This window comes from Toxotes jaculatrix, chromosome 6, assembly GCF_017976425.1.
Source record: "Toxotes jaculatrix isolate fToxJac2 chromosome 6, fToxJac2.pri, whole genome shotgun sequence".
NCBI classification, from domain to species: domain Eukaryota; kingdom Metazoa; phylum Chordata; class Actinopteri; family Toxotidae; genus Toxotes; species Toxotes jaculatrix.
The window spans coordinates 14,749,656-14,764,615 of NC_054399.1; the positions used below are offsets into that span (position 1 = coordinate 14,749,656).

Here is a 14,960-nt window from a genome sequence, read left to right on the forward strand (position 1 = left end):
CACACGCACACACACACACACACACACACACACACACACACATACACACACACACACACACACACACACACACACAGATGTACTATGTTAAAGCTTGACTGCCAGTGTGCTTTTTCCCAAAAACACATTAGTGGAGTTTTGCTTAAAACACCAGACAATATGGATGATTCTTTTATTGAGCAAAGAATTTAAGGAAATTGCATTTGAGAGTCCAAGAAAGAAATTTTGGAGCTGCAGCCTCAACATGGCTTTGTCATGTTGAGGCTATAATATATATCTGAGGAAATAAGAGGTTGAGCACGATTGATATTTCATAATTGCAGAAGCGCCATCAACTACAACATTATCAAAAAGCAAGAAAACAATGAAAACTTAAAGGAAGAGACCCTCATCTGTCCCCTTACAATGAAACCACAATCAGACAGAAATCAATAATCAGAAGAAACTTTGTGCTTTGAACCTCTGGCCCACTCACCTCGTATTCCTGTGAGAGCTTGAGGTTATCGTTGGCCTTGAGAAGCTCTGTGTGTTCAGCCAGTTCTGAGATAGGAATGGGAGGATGATTCATCATACCTGCTCGCCAAAAAATGGAGAGACAAATTCCACACAGGGGAAGAAAGGAATGAAAGTTCATTAGTATGGTAGAAAGGACACAAGTTCAAAACTTAAAAAACAAAAATTAGACAACACACCATTTATGGGTGAGGATTTCTTGCTTACATAACAATGGAAATTGGGTTTTAGTGGTGAGGAAGCTTGTGCAGAACATGGTGAATATCACACACAGCAAAATGTATTGACTGGTGACCAGGCCAGAGCTCAAAAAATGGCTAAGTTTGTCAAGCAAGGATGACTTATTATCTGCAAAAGAAGCTAGTAGCATACGCCCACAGACCAAACTGTATTCATTCCCACAATGGTCATGATGCTGACAGACAGATGGACCAATAGGACCAATAGTTGCTGAGTACTGCCTGAGAAAAACCCAGACCAATTATGGCTCAAACATTCAGAAGCATCAATAATTTTTAATAGCTTGGGAAATGAGTTAAAAATGACAAGATGAAAAATGTAAGGTTTTGATGGTGAAATCATAGACAAGAAACATAGCAGCACTTTTTACTCTTTGAGTCAAAGGAATGCTTATTTTGACAAAAATCCCTTGTACTCCACAATGAAGACAATCTAAAGCAACATTTACTTTTAGTACAACTGCTATTGATGTGTAAATGGGTTCACTATTTAGTGGAGTCTTTAAAGGTGGTGTTACTTTGAACAAATCTTACAAATTCAAGTCAACTTAGCCTTTTCTTGCTAAATATAAATGAATACTGTATATTATTATCTTTAACATTTAAACTTTATTACTTTTAGCATCGATTTGACCAATCAAAAAAAAAAAAAAGAGAGATGAGATAAAAGCTATGAAACAGTTTTCGATCAGTCCCAAGATATCCCACAGGCCTGCTTCTTTCATGTATTTATTCTATATCTGCTCCTGTTGTACTGTGATGTTTGCACAGTGGCCAGTTTCCACTGTTACCTCTATAAAAAAAAAAGCGCCTATTCTAGAAAGGAGCCCTGACCTGGGGGCTCATGTGAAGGGAGGTGGGAGGGGGGATAAGGAGGTTTGGGAGTGTGAGTGATGCTGAGTGACACAGTGAGCTGCTCCATTCCAGCCAGCCAGTGCAAAGCAAGCAAGCTGCTGTTTCTACCCTGTCCTGGTTCCCTCAAACCAGAAAACACTGGCTCTAAGATGAACACCGCTTACCTTCCAAAAAAAAAAAAAAAAAAATCACAAAAAACTCATTTTCAGTTGCATGTCCAATATGGTCTCCACCTAAATCCTTCTGCCATTTATCCAAAGAAATTCCCCAAAAGAACTAGTTTTCAGCTGGGCGAGAAAACTGTGAGATTTTTTTGCTTGCTCCAATATCCTATGAATATTGTGTTGCTGCTGCTACAATATTATCAGCACTGCTGTGCACTCCAGTCACTAATCCATTTAGGAGCATAATGCTGAGGCCATGTAATGGAATATGGAGCAGCCATAGATTGTGGCTCTGTCCCTGCATGTGGCCTGGCAGTACTTAATGCTTTCGTATTTTTAGTAAGAGGCCTTTTTTTATGCTGAATGACGAGGTCAAAAGTCGGCAAAATGTTGACAGTTCCTCGCAAGAAAAAGTTACCCAGGCTTAATTGGGTGTGCAAATCGGCATAATCACATTAACCATCCTTAATATTCCTTTTCTCACAATGCTTAATATCCCCCCAATGTCAAGGGGGTCACAGATGTTTCGGTTGCTTTTGTTGAGCTTAAGAGGAGGAGCCCAACTCTCTGTGCTGACAGTCCTCATTAGTAATAGTAATTTATTTTACACTGAGAGAACAATGCGGTGGTGTCAATTACATGAAGATTAACAAAGATTACATTGCATATATGAGACAAATCGAGATGACACCGGATGGCGTGACATTCTCTGGAAAATGAATGGACACACTGCATTAACAGACAACTTGACAAGAGTTGTGCAACAAACACCCATGCCCTTCTTAATGGATCATTTAAATGATGTTTACTCAATTAATAGTGTGCTTCTATTTTTTTTAAGCCTATGTTGAATTTCTTTTTCAATTTAATATCTTAATAAACCCAAACAGAACCTTGCAAGGTGACAGGAGAACTCAAATTAAATTAATGTATTTGGACAAAACAGTGTGTTTATTCATACTTAAGTTTCTCAATGAGCTAACAAAGCATGGAAATTGTGGTGGCACCACTTGAGGATGAGATGAGTTATTAATCACTTCTGGTATGGGAATTCATTGAGATGAGAATCAAGAAAAAGAAGATATATTGCAAATTAGATTTGGCTGTTGGTGGTTTACTCGCCTCAAACTGAAAGGGAAAAGGTATCAGAAGTTATGAGCAAAATAAGTAAATGCGTATGCAAATGAGAGGCCCTCACTTCTCCTTGAGAGAACAAGAGCGGGTTGTTTGAGGGGAGATCAAAGAATGTTTGTGTTGGGATTGTGCGCGCGTGTGTGCATGGTCGTGTAGTTTACTGTGTGTGTGTGTCTGTCTGTGTGTGTGTGTGTGTGTGTGAGAGAGAGTATGAGTTACAGACGTACTCAAACTCCATCAATTCCTTTCAGTTTGTGTTTACTGCCCACATTACTGTCTGCATGTATAAGTAACTGCTATGGTTAGGGAGATGTATCAGGCCACAGTGTTTACATATACATCCAAATAACCCATTATGCACTGGCAGTGGGACTGGCTGAGGGTCATACATACCAGTGTTTGTTTAGCCCCTCAGACTTTGGTAGAAATGTTTTGGGAAACTTGTATGAAAACAATTTGAATACTTACTCTCTAAGAGGCTTAAATCTGTTATTTTACATTTATCCCACTGTGCCCTTTGCCAGCATAACCAATTGCTATAAGCTGTTGTGTTTATACAGATGAACCTCTCAGCTAATTTTATCTGTTTGTGCATCTATTTCTCTCTCTGTGTACTTTTCCAACATCACCCATTTGTTTTGTTCTCAAGACAAATGAGTCGATCATGCCTGATTTGTTCTCGGATTCATTCTGTCATCTATACACTGCACTGCAAGTTGCAGTGTTTATCCAAGAAAAGATTTACTTTCAAATCTAGGATTTGCCGTGACCTGTCATCTAGCAAATTCACTCAAGGACAAATTGTTGTTATTCCCTACCCCCACTTCGAAGCTCACATTCTTCTCTTCAACAACTCCCCCAGCCCCCCATTGACAGATTTTTCCAATCCACGTACAGAATCTTCCTTTTTTTCTTTTCACTGCAATCAACAGCGTGATCAATGAACACAGAAAAACAAACTAGCATCTAATTACACATTTCCAATCTCCCAATCTGCAGTCGATGTGCCAGGGAAATATAATGATTCTTTCTGATAAGTCAAACCATTCTTTCTTCAAAAGCCTATTCATGGTGTCGCGTATTTCCACATAAAAAGGAAGAAATCTGTCTGTGGGTAAGAAAATAAAATAAATGGGGTAAAAAGGGGGAGAGGAAAACCAGAAAGTCTGCTTTTTCTCTCGCATGATCCTTTTGCAGTGAGCAGGGAGAGCGGGTGATCAAATGTCAAGCCATTGTTTGCCACCGCTTTAATTAATTCTGCTCGTTATCTCTGAGTGCAGAAAAGACCCCGTTAGATCAGAATGGAAATGGAACAGTGTTGGTGAAGGAGGAGGAGAAAGGAGAAAAGAGAACAACAACAAGGAGGTGAGGAAGGGGAGGGGGAGAAAGAGGGATAACAGAGCTTGTACCCCTGTAAAAAGAAACACCTCTCAACCATCTCTACATCAGCAGAAGTGATCACACAGGTTATTTATGCATGGTGGATTAATGCATAGCCAACAGCCCAAGTGAATATCGTGACTGACATCCAATTAAAGGAAAAAAAAAAACAGCCCAGTATACCAATGGAAACCAACATCAAATTAATTAGAGCTGAAATTTTGCTGCATCATGTGAAAAACAAACAAATGCAAATTATGTATTTGTAAATGGAGGCAAGCGGTGTGGGGGGAAAAAAAGATAAAGAAAGCTGGTACGCAAATGCTAAAAGCATAGAGACTAACTTTCATAGTCAAAATCTGCTTCACTCTGAGGACTGCTCAGACCAGAATCTGTAAAGAACAGCAAACATAAAGGGAAAATGGTTTCAAAAGGCTGTAATGCAACAGAGAAGGCTATGTAGAAAGAAAACATAAACATGTGCAACATGATAAAAGACCATGAAATAAAACACAAAAGCAATACTACATTATTTTTTTTACCACGAGTAAACTCAGGCTCTTCTCGGTGTGGCCTGAACACCAGACCTTCCCTTTCGCTACCAAATCCCAGTCAGTGCCACAGTCCAGATTGGTTAGCCATGGGTGTCAGCCTCTGCTGCCCCTGCTGAGAAACCCCTTCCGCCAAAGCCCATATCAATGCTCATAGAGATCAGGATAAGAAATGGATTCGCTATCTCTAAGCTTTCATAAATACCAGTTAGAAGGACCCATTGACGGGAATGAGAAAGAGACAGAGAAAGGAAAAACCAGTTTATGTTTCCTGGTGAAAACTAACTCTGAAAGATTCCTTTGTCCGCAGCTTGGTGCTGAAGCATTGGAAGTGAAAGGTGTGGAAAAGTGTCTGCATTCTTGGCTGACAGCTGTGGAGCCAGAACTGATGGGAGTCAGAGGTCTGAGGAGTGTGGTGATGATTCAAAGTCTTATCTGCTCCAGAGGAGAAGTCCTCTGAGGCTGCAGCCAGCTGATGTTATGTCCGGGTAGACTCAGGTCTCCTCAGCTGTTCAAGCAGAAAGGAGCCATCTGTGACAACGTTAACTGGACATGTGGCTAAGAGATGCAGTTTGATGGGATGCTGGCAACCTGCCCATCAAGTGAAGGGAAATAAACTTTTGCCAGGGCTGAAAGCTGAAATCTGATTAACAGGGCTGCTCAGTGATAAGAAATGATCGCATCACCCAAAGACTGCAACTTTGATCCACAGAAAACAGATAACTCGTTCCAGAATTAGAAGTGAGAAATGGAAGGAAAAGAAAATATGACTTGTGGGCAAAAAAAACTTTCTGTTCTTTTCCCAAGAACTCTGGTCCCAAAAACAAAAAATAAAACAAAAAAAGCAGGTGGGTCATCATTCCCAGTTGGAAGCCAAAATAGGCAGGATTTTTTTTTTCTTTTTGCATTAAAAGAAAAACAAACCAACATAATTAGGATGTACACCAGCCTTAAAACAAAGAAAAACAGTTTGCTAAGCTGAGTTTTGGAGGGTTTACCTTTCACTGATGTCTATGTGAAAAGATGTCAGGCCAGAGGCGCGAAATGACTGAGGAGAGATGAACACATCGAACACCCCTTTCTCCCTAATTGATTTGTGACAATGACTAATTAAACCCAGCGGGGCGGTGATCTCATCCACTGCCGCCCAACGTCATTCATCACAGCAGGAGGGATGTACAAGCATGTCTGATTATGTTTATGTGTAAATGTGTGCTGTGTGTTGAAATGAATGAAGTCAAGAAAACTCAGTTCATCTGTCTTTTAGTTTGTAGGAGGTTTTTTTTTTACCTGCATAGCATGATATAAATTAGAAACTGACATTACTTGGCACAGTAGGGAATGCCAAACTGATGATGTGAAGCATATATATGTGTGTGTGTGTGTACATATTGCTGGTGGTAATCCTCGTGATGATCACCAACTGTTACAGTCTGGCAGTTTTTAAACTGCTGTACTGGGAAGAGTGGAAAAAAAAAAAGAGAAACAGTGAGAAAAGGGAATGCATATGGAAAAAATGACTGAGAGAAAAGAGAGAACGCTTATAGCAAAGGTGGTGGTGGTGGTGGTGGGGGGGGGGGCTTGAATGACGATAGACAGTAGATATCCACTGAGTCGTGCTGCTTCATTACTTTGGCCCCATTTGCCAATTAAACCCCAGGCACCAATGAAGATAATGATGAAACGAGCCACTATGCACCCCAAGGAGTTATGGGATGTCACTGTGAGGCTGTCACATGACCTCTAGGCTTTAGAGCACAAATGCACAAGTGCGCACACACGATGTACACACTCTCAAATGCCATGCTTAGCTTGTAGGAAGGCTAATCAAAAACATATTTTTTTTTGCTCCCAAGCACTAGGGGGTCACTGATCACACACTGCCAATGTGGCATATGCTCTGTTGGATTGAAGAGGCTTTGAATAAGTGCACTGGGAGTATGCTCATTTGAACAATGGTCGCTATTAGCTGATGGGGATGTTCACAAATGTTCACCGGCCCACTTAATTGGGCTAAAATGTCCATTCAAATTAAATTCCCCGGGTACGGAGATAACAACATCGCCCAGCTCTGCAGAACAACGGCAGGGCTGTCAAATGAGAATGCTTGTCATATATAAAGAAAAGTCTCAACATGTATTGGTGAATGTTATGTAAAAGAGAGCAAGAGATTGTAACAAGAATTTCTATTATTTAAGGAAGGGAAGAGGACAGTTGAGGGCATGGTGGAAAGCGCTGGAAGCCAGAGAGACAAATAGCGAGAATAGCCATCATAACCTTGTCATTACAGAACTACTGATAGGGCTCTGAACACCAAGCAAGATAAAGACGAGGACAGTAAATTGAACTTCCAGATTTCTGTGGGTTTGTACATCTCCCTTCATCCCAGTATCTCTCTTCTCTGATGCAAAGAAGTCAGTTTTTTTCCCCCCAAGATACAAAGTCAAGGCAGCATGCCTGGGCTCCCAAAGAAGCTGAAGAGAAATGCTCCATTTTGAAACCCGAGCCTTTTGATGGAGCAGAGACTGGCTGCGGATGACAGATGGATGGCTGAAAGACAACTGGGCTTGGAGACAGAAAGTTGAGAGTCAAAAAAGGAGAAGAGACGAAGGTACACACAGGGAAGGTGTGTATATTCCGCTTCTTGAGAATTTACTCCTTTTTTGTTTGTTTGCTTAGGCAGGTGCGAAGGACGCCATTTAAACTAGGAAACAGGCCTTCTGTTAAATGAATTGTTGGAGGAAAGAATATAATCCGAACCAAGAAGAAAATGTTGATTTAGTGATACACCAGATTGTGTAAAATGTATTCCATGATACACAGCTAGTGGTAGCTATGGGGACTACAGTCAAATTGATTTTTACTCTCCTTCCTCGCAGCATAGCAGGTTTCCAAAACTGGGCAACAGACATACTACTTAAAAATCCATGTGACTTTAGTTTACAAACCATGGCTTATAATTGGGCAGCGGAAACTTAACTCAACCAGGCATAACCAAAGACAACTAACTGTTGATGTCACTGAAACTTAAATCACAGGAGGCTGCATAAAAGAAAGGCACACTGACTGATAACGTGTCTGAAAAGGATGCAGGAGGAAGATGTCAGACAAGCTTCAGGTGGAGAAGCCTTAAAGAATGAGTGTGGGACTGAATCTCTTCTGTGTTTAAGATACAAAGGCCTGGATGTCAAAGATTTTTTACAGCTCAGCAAGGATAAAACAGAAATACTGATCATTGGTTCAAAGGCTCAGAGACAGAAACTGGCCTCCAAGCTAAACACACTAGGACTCAACCCGAGCCATGCAGAAGAAATCTAGGAGTGATTTTTTTTTTACTCTGATTTTAATTTCAAAGCTCATGTGTGACAAAAACATTATTTTATCATCTGAAGAATATCTCCAAAGCAAGGCCATTTCTCTCTCTGAGCAACATGGACAGACTGATGATGGGACTGATTGTAACACTCTCCTTTCTGCTCTACTGAAGAAGACAATAAGTCCTCTACAATGAATTCAAAATTCTGCCGCTGCTGAGTGCTGACTAAGACCAAAAGAAAAGCATTCTTTTATTAGTTAATAAGGCACTGCATTAACTACTCTCAGAAATGCTTTTGGTTTATGAACCAGGAGGGCCCCACTGATCCTCGGGTTCTTCTCTTTTAGCTGTTCCCCAAAGCAGACATTACGCTCCAAAAGTGCTGGAACAGCCTGCCAGGGAATCTGAGAGGAGCTGAAATTTTTGATATTTTTTAAACGTAAACTAAAAACCAATTTATTCAGTCTGGTTTTCAGGTAGTCTTTTTGACATTCATGGTTCAAATATTTATACTTATTTTATTCATCATCATTGTTGTGATTTATTTTATTCTATTTATTAACATTTGACTGATTTATTATGAGCAGTTTATTTTGGGTAATATTTCATATTTTTATTGTTATTTTTATTGCTTGTGTTATCTTTTCTTGTCTGTGTTTTATTATCTTAATTACTCATCACTTATTGTTGCCTTATTCAATTAAGGGCGCATTAGTCTATAAATCCATCCTCCATTTTTGCTTGTAAAGCACTTTGAATTGCACTTGATTTGTTTGAAATGCTATATAAATAAACTCTGACTGATTGATTGATTGATTGATTGTTTTTAACACCAGAGGAACAACAAGAAGGAAAGTAAGACAAAAGTGGAAGCAGGTAAAAACCCAAGAGAACTTCAATCCAAGAACTTCAACCAACATGAAGTTCAACAACAGACATCATTTTCTCATTATTTGTTATTCATAAAAAACTAATTGTTATATGGAGACATGGCAAACACATAAATGTGGCCTGAAGGTAGTAATGAAAGCACATTATGTCAAACAGAATGAGATGGGAGCACTTCATGGACAAATTTAACTTCCAACTGCATTGCATTTGAATAGTTCATCTCTGTGTAGGCTCTGTGCATGTGTGTGTGCCAATGTTACAATCTGCTGTCACTGCACTACAATATATAAATGATATTAAAACACAAAACTGCGCATGTATGTTTTATCTTACACAAATAAGACAGTTTTCACTGTGTATAGATCATTTGGTGTCAAGAAGGAAGATTTTCTGCAGGTGTGTGTGTTCATTTGCCCACAGAAATATTGTACAAAGGCAGCCAACATTGGTCTTTTTGGATTAGAGCTGCTGCTAATCAACTTTTTTTTTGCCAAATTTAGAACTGTCCTTTCCATTTCAGTAGGTTCCAAAAAATAGGGATTTTGAGGTTCCTGCTAAACTTCTTTCTCTGCTTCTGAAATTGCATTTAGCCTCTTAAAGAAACAAACCCCTAAGCTCTTTAAAATGCATTTTTTTCCAGCTTTGGTATCTTTCCCAATAAAACCTATAGATTAGCCTAGTGTTGTACTCACCACTGTCATTGCAGAGACAACCGGCAGAGTGAGTGCTTGACTGGAAACAGTTTTAGAATGGAAATCCAATTAGGCCATTGAAATACAAGCCTTAGGTGGCTTTTTAACAGGCCACTTAACTTTTTTTGTGTTTTTTTTCTTTTGTGTTTTTATTTTTATGGTTGTTGTTGCTGTTTTTAAACTGTGTGTGGGTAAAACTATGTCTAGTGTGTTTACAGTGTCTAGTTTCTAGTTAAATGTTATATTAACCCATATTCATGTTTACAAAAATAAGATATGACAATAAGACACAAATTGTAAAATACTACAATTTTCCTTAAAGCCAAGGTGAGAGGGTTTCTTTGCAATTTTTTTCAGGCTGTCACACCAAAAGCTGGATGAGCAAACTTCCTTCTTCACATCTATCACACTGTCAGTGTAAATGTAAATTTGTCCCATTCCTGAAAGCCAATATAGACCAAATATGTGGCCAAAAATACAGTATATATCTATACATATTGTTCAGTTTTATCACATAATCGTTTCCTCATTGTACAAGCTGTGTGTCATTCCTGTACCTGGAGTTTGGAAATTGATGCGTCTCATCTCCACAGGGTCTGTAGGGTGGTGGGGAGTAATGTCTGCGTTGTTCAGCAGACATTTTGTGCGTGGCTCTGACTCTTTTCTTTTGCGGCTGGAGAAACGAAGAGTAGAAAGAGGGGAAGACGAACAACAACAACAACAAAAAAAACAGAAAAACTTTTTGTTAGGACTAGACCAAGCAAAAACAGTCACCACTCTCACTAATGACATTTCCTAAACAACTCAACAGCTCCAGCTGGCTGGTAACTCAGCGGGTGGAGAATGCTCGAGTGAAACCAAATCGAGCATTGAGGATGTGAGAACGCGTATCAAGTACGCAAAACTCTCCTTCACCCGCACTAATTAAAGGCATCTTGTTTTTTTTTTGCTGTGGCAGGCTATTTTGTTTTCCCCTGTAAAATGCAATAAAGTACAGCTAAGCCTTACCTGTCAGGTTTGCTGTTTCCAGAGAAAGCAATAGGAATCAAATAAATATATAAAGATGGTGAAAACACAACACACAAGGAGAAAAGGAGAGGGGGAGGCAAGAAGAGAGATAAATCAATAGAGAGCAATTTAAAATTCACAGGGGTCGCTACTGGGCTCGCAAAACACGAGATAAGGCTCAACATTTGGAGGGGCTGTGTGCATGTGTGTGCACATGTATCAGTGTATGAGAACGAGTGAGCATTCAAAGAGATGTGCAAGTAAGCGCATTTGTGAGCCAGTGTCTCTGTGTCTATGTACTGTATGTGAGTGTGGTTATTTGTGCGCACAAAGGACAGATACAGATGGGGAAGGGGAATGTCAGGGCCAAGGGCAGACCCGGGAAACACTATTCACCAGGGTGAGATGGAGGGGGAGATGGGAGAGTGAGGTGGAGAGAAAGAGAAGAGAGAAAAAAGAGAGATCCAAGGAGAGATGTTACTCTCCCTAACCACCAAGACGGAGGTAAGGCAAGGTCAGACAGTCAGGGATCATCTGACAGTAGCAAGCTGTACTTGTGTTGCTCACACCGGCCCTGCCCCCTAAGATGTAGGGATCTTCCCTGGTATGTGGGGAAACCTCTTACACCACTGTTCAGTTGGGACCTGCAGTCACTGAGGCTAAAAACTACAACTAACTGTAAAACAAGGGAGAAACATTGACTGGAAAGTATGTTCCACAGTCCCAGGACACCGAGGAATAGTAAATTCATTTAGACTTGTAAAATAGAAGAGAGCTCCCTCCGGTAAGGTTTAAGCATAAAAGCAAAGAGTTTGATGTCCACCACTAGGAATTATGGTAACACACTCCTACAATTATTAATATTAAGTTATTAATAGCATAGTTTTTAAACTAATAAAGGTTACAATGACTAGTAAGTACCTTGGACAACATTGGAATCATACATTCTTTCCAGAATTAATAACTACTATTTTAGTACATATCTGTGACATCTCTAAATTGGTTGATTGCACCATTCTAGTTATCGAGCACCATCTCAAAGAATCTCCTCCTCTCTTCTTTCTCCAACCCCCTCACTTCCCACAACCATCTTTTACACAATAGAAGCTCTTTCATATTTACATGCAACAATGTTGTTGGGTCTTTGAATATCATGCTGCTAGAATTCAATATAAGCCCCCCTTTCAACATGCTCCCTAACATGCAATTATTTCCCAATAGCCCAATTCCCCAGTTACACTGCAAACAACTGGTTCAACATCAAATGACAAGAAAATCTTCACTGTGCTTTGTGTTGCTGGATTTGAAAAAAAAAAAAAAAAATGCGACGTTTACAGAGCATTTACCATAATTCACTAAATTCATGGATCACAGTTATATTGCTTGTGTAGATCACTGGGTAGACCAAGGCACTAACCAACAATGCAGAGCTAAAGGATTCCTTCATCATTTGAGGTTGAACAATGTTAATTCTGTACTGCAAAATCTACATATAGGTTTAAGAAATACTACAATTCCCAAACCAACTTACTTTTTATACAGGAGAATGGCAATAACGATGCAGATGATGAAGACCACAGCCAGGACTGGGCCCACAACCCATATGAGTCCGTCACCAGTCTCTACTGGCAGGGGGTCCACCACCAGCTCGGGAGTCATCACTGTGTCGGTATAAGGGCTGGTAGCAAACATTTTCTGAACAGAAGAAACAGGCAGAAGTAAAACACAATCCAAGTTACAGCACAGTGTATGCAGGAAATGAATAAAATTCAGTGAAATGAAGAGAGATGTGAGAGTACCAAAACTAACTGAGAGAAACTGGTCTTAACAGAACCATGCTGAATAAGACTGAAATGTGTTAGCTTCAGATGAATAAAACTGAAGTGAACCATGATTACAACGATTACATGAACACAGCTGAATTATTAAATCCACACCGCTGAAAAGAAATTGACCAAAAGTAAGTCAGCTGAACTGAGCTGAAGTAATAACTCACCCCGGCGGTGGCATTGAGTTCAGCCAGCAGGAAGAAGACATATTCCTGGCCAGGTTCAAGAGGCTTGTTCTCACAGTTGCTGTGGCGGTGGTCAGATCCCACTGTGAAGCTGGAGGGCAGCTGCCTGAAGCAGGCTGTGATGTAGGGCTTCCTCTGGTCCAGCTGACGGCGTGCACGACGCTTTGGACTCACCTCCCGCAACAGCTGATTGATGTTAAAAGGTATTTGTTTACTTTTGCTGTTCCTCTTAGTTCAGCTATTTATGTTTGTAATATATTGTGCACAGATTAAAATTGACCAAAAGAGTCAGAAAATGTCAGTGATGATCTGATGAGATTCACATAAAAAATAATTTTCCATCAGGAAGTGAAACTTTTCAATTTTTAGAATTATTAGTATATATACTATTTTTATGCTAGAGCCAATAAAATGATTGGAGCACCCCCCACTCCCACTGATAAAAAATTTGTGACTTGGCAGGATTAGGGAAAATCACATTTTCCAATAAAGAAGTTATTTGTGGGTCTAAGTGACTGTTCACTATACAAGGACTTGAACCCTTTTATTGGACTGACTGAGATCGAAGAAAACAAACTTTAGGTGTAACTGCCACTGGAGATTCAAAAACCTGCTAAATGCCTTGCAAAGTTTCATGTAACCAGGCCCCCACCGCCCCCTAACATCTAACCCCTCTCTCTTATTTCAAACTGCAGACAGAGGCAGGCGCTAAGCAGAGGGAACGTGTGTAATCCCAAATCCAATAGGGATGGTTGCTGTTGATCTGGAGCTCAAGGTGACCCTGTGCTATGGGAAGAGTGGGAGAAGACTGTGTAATTCTCTCTGCTTCATGCTTGAGGGGGATAAATTAGCATAGCTGAGATGTACTTACATCTGTGTTGTGTGTGCCCCTGTGTGGTACATGGTGTGTACAATACAATTTGTCTAGCACATGCTACTGCCGGTAACACAAACATGTGTCTTTGGAATGCCTCCCTGAAAACACATAGTTTTGCCAGCAGAGAAAAAAGTAAACTGTTGCTGAAGTTTTGCACTTGCCTCTATTGCCTTATTACATACATTCAGTATGCTTCATTCTGTTTGATGTTTGACCTGGTATTCCCAAACAACCTAATTATTTCTTGTGTAGAGTTACCCACACCTCTTGCTGTTAAAAAAAATCCTACCTCTTCCATGTCCATCTCATCAGGGTTCTTCAGGTTTTTAACAGTTCCAGAGGTCCTCTTAAGCGGCACCACTACCACATAAAAGTTCCTTGAAAGATACACAGTACACAAAAAAATAACCAAAAAGTTATAGAGGCACTTTGTTGATATTATATGGCAGTTTAAATGAAAACATTTACCATATGGTTGACAGGAAATTGTGGTGCTCATTCAATATTTGCAAGAGCAAGTAGCATTGATCAGCATGTCACAAAAATCTAAAAACCTAAACTCCCATTTCAACACATCTCAGACATCTTGAGAACTCAATCCATATCACATCAGATCTCAAGCATCTTGAGGATTGAACCTAAATACTCCAACCCTCAAAAACAATTCAGACAGAGCTTTAAAGACCCATCTTTCAGCTTGATATACTCACTTGAAATCCTTGGCATCGACTGGTGGGAAGGACATGGTGGGCATGTTGTCAGGCTCAGCGTAGATATCCAGTTTGGGTTTCTTGACCAGGATGAGCGGCGCAGTCCTGGCCACCACACGGTGTCTTTGCCCACCATCCTTGCTTTCTTGGCAGGTCACGCCAAACTCGTAAGTTGTGTTGTGCCTTAACCCGGTGACGAGCACCCTCAACTGCCTGGCATCCACATCCATCTTCTGACGGTTGTACTCAATCTAGAGTTCAATAGATGGTGAAGAAGTTGAATAGATAATTGGTGAGAAGGATAGTTGGATGTGTGATCATTCTGGTTGGTAAGGTGGTGGATGTAGGTAAGAATGGATGCGCATTTTGATAAGTGAAGGAATGGGTATTAGTATGACAACTGCATAAAAAATTCCACTAGTGTAAAATCAAGTCACTTCCAATTTCAGAAAGAGATGAAAATGAGTTCTACATTTCAGAGAATGATTTTCAGAATGTTTTGACATTAAAATATAACTCACTGTGCATTTGTATGGAGACCTGGTTTCAGAAAACCTCCATGCAAGGACCACTGTAGTCTTGGTTGCCCATTTGACAGTGAAATTCTGTGGGACAT

At 40.1% G+C, this 14,960-nt stretch overlaps 1 protein-coding gene across 3 annotated transcripts in view; it reads right to left on the minus strand.

Annotated features, from left to right (window-relative positions):
• Nucleotides 1–14,960, minus strand: part of ptprsa (protein tyrosine phosphatase receptor type Sa) — a 223,589-nt gene that overhangs the window by 25,400 nt on the left and 183,229 nt on the right. For 2 of the 3 annotated variants that reach the window (XM_041039589.1, XM_041039588.1), the window contains 8 exons: nt 14,866–14,960; nt 14,345–14,595; nt 13,924–14,011; nt 12,740–12,943; nt 12,275–12,438; nt 10,293–10,408; nt 4,630–4,677; nt 476–573 (listed from right to left, as the gene is read on the minus strand). In XM_041039589.1, coding sequence (XP_040895523.1) covers nt 476–573; nt 4,630–4,677; nt 10,293–10,408; nt 12,275–12,438; nt 12,740–12,943; nt 13,924–14,011; nt 14,345–14,595; nt 14,866–14,960 — 1,064 coding nt within the window. The remainder of the gene's footprint in view (nt 1–475; nt 574–4,629; nt 4,678–10,292; nt 10,409–12,274; nt 12,439–12,739; nt 12,944–13,923; nt 14,012–14,344; nt 14,596–14,865) is intronic. The other variant, XM_041039590.1, reaches the window with a different exon arrangement.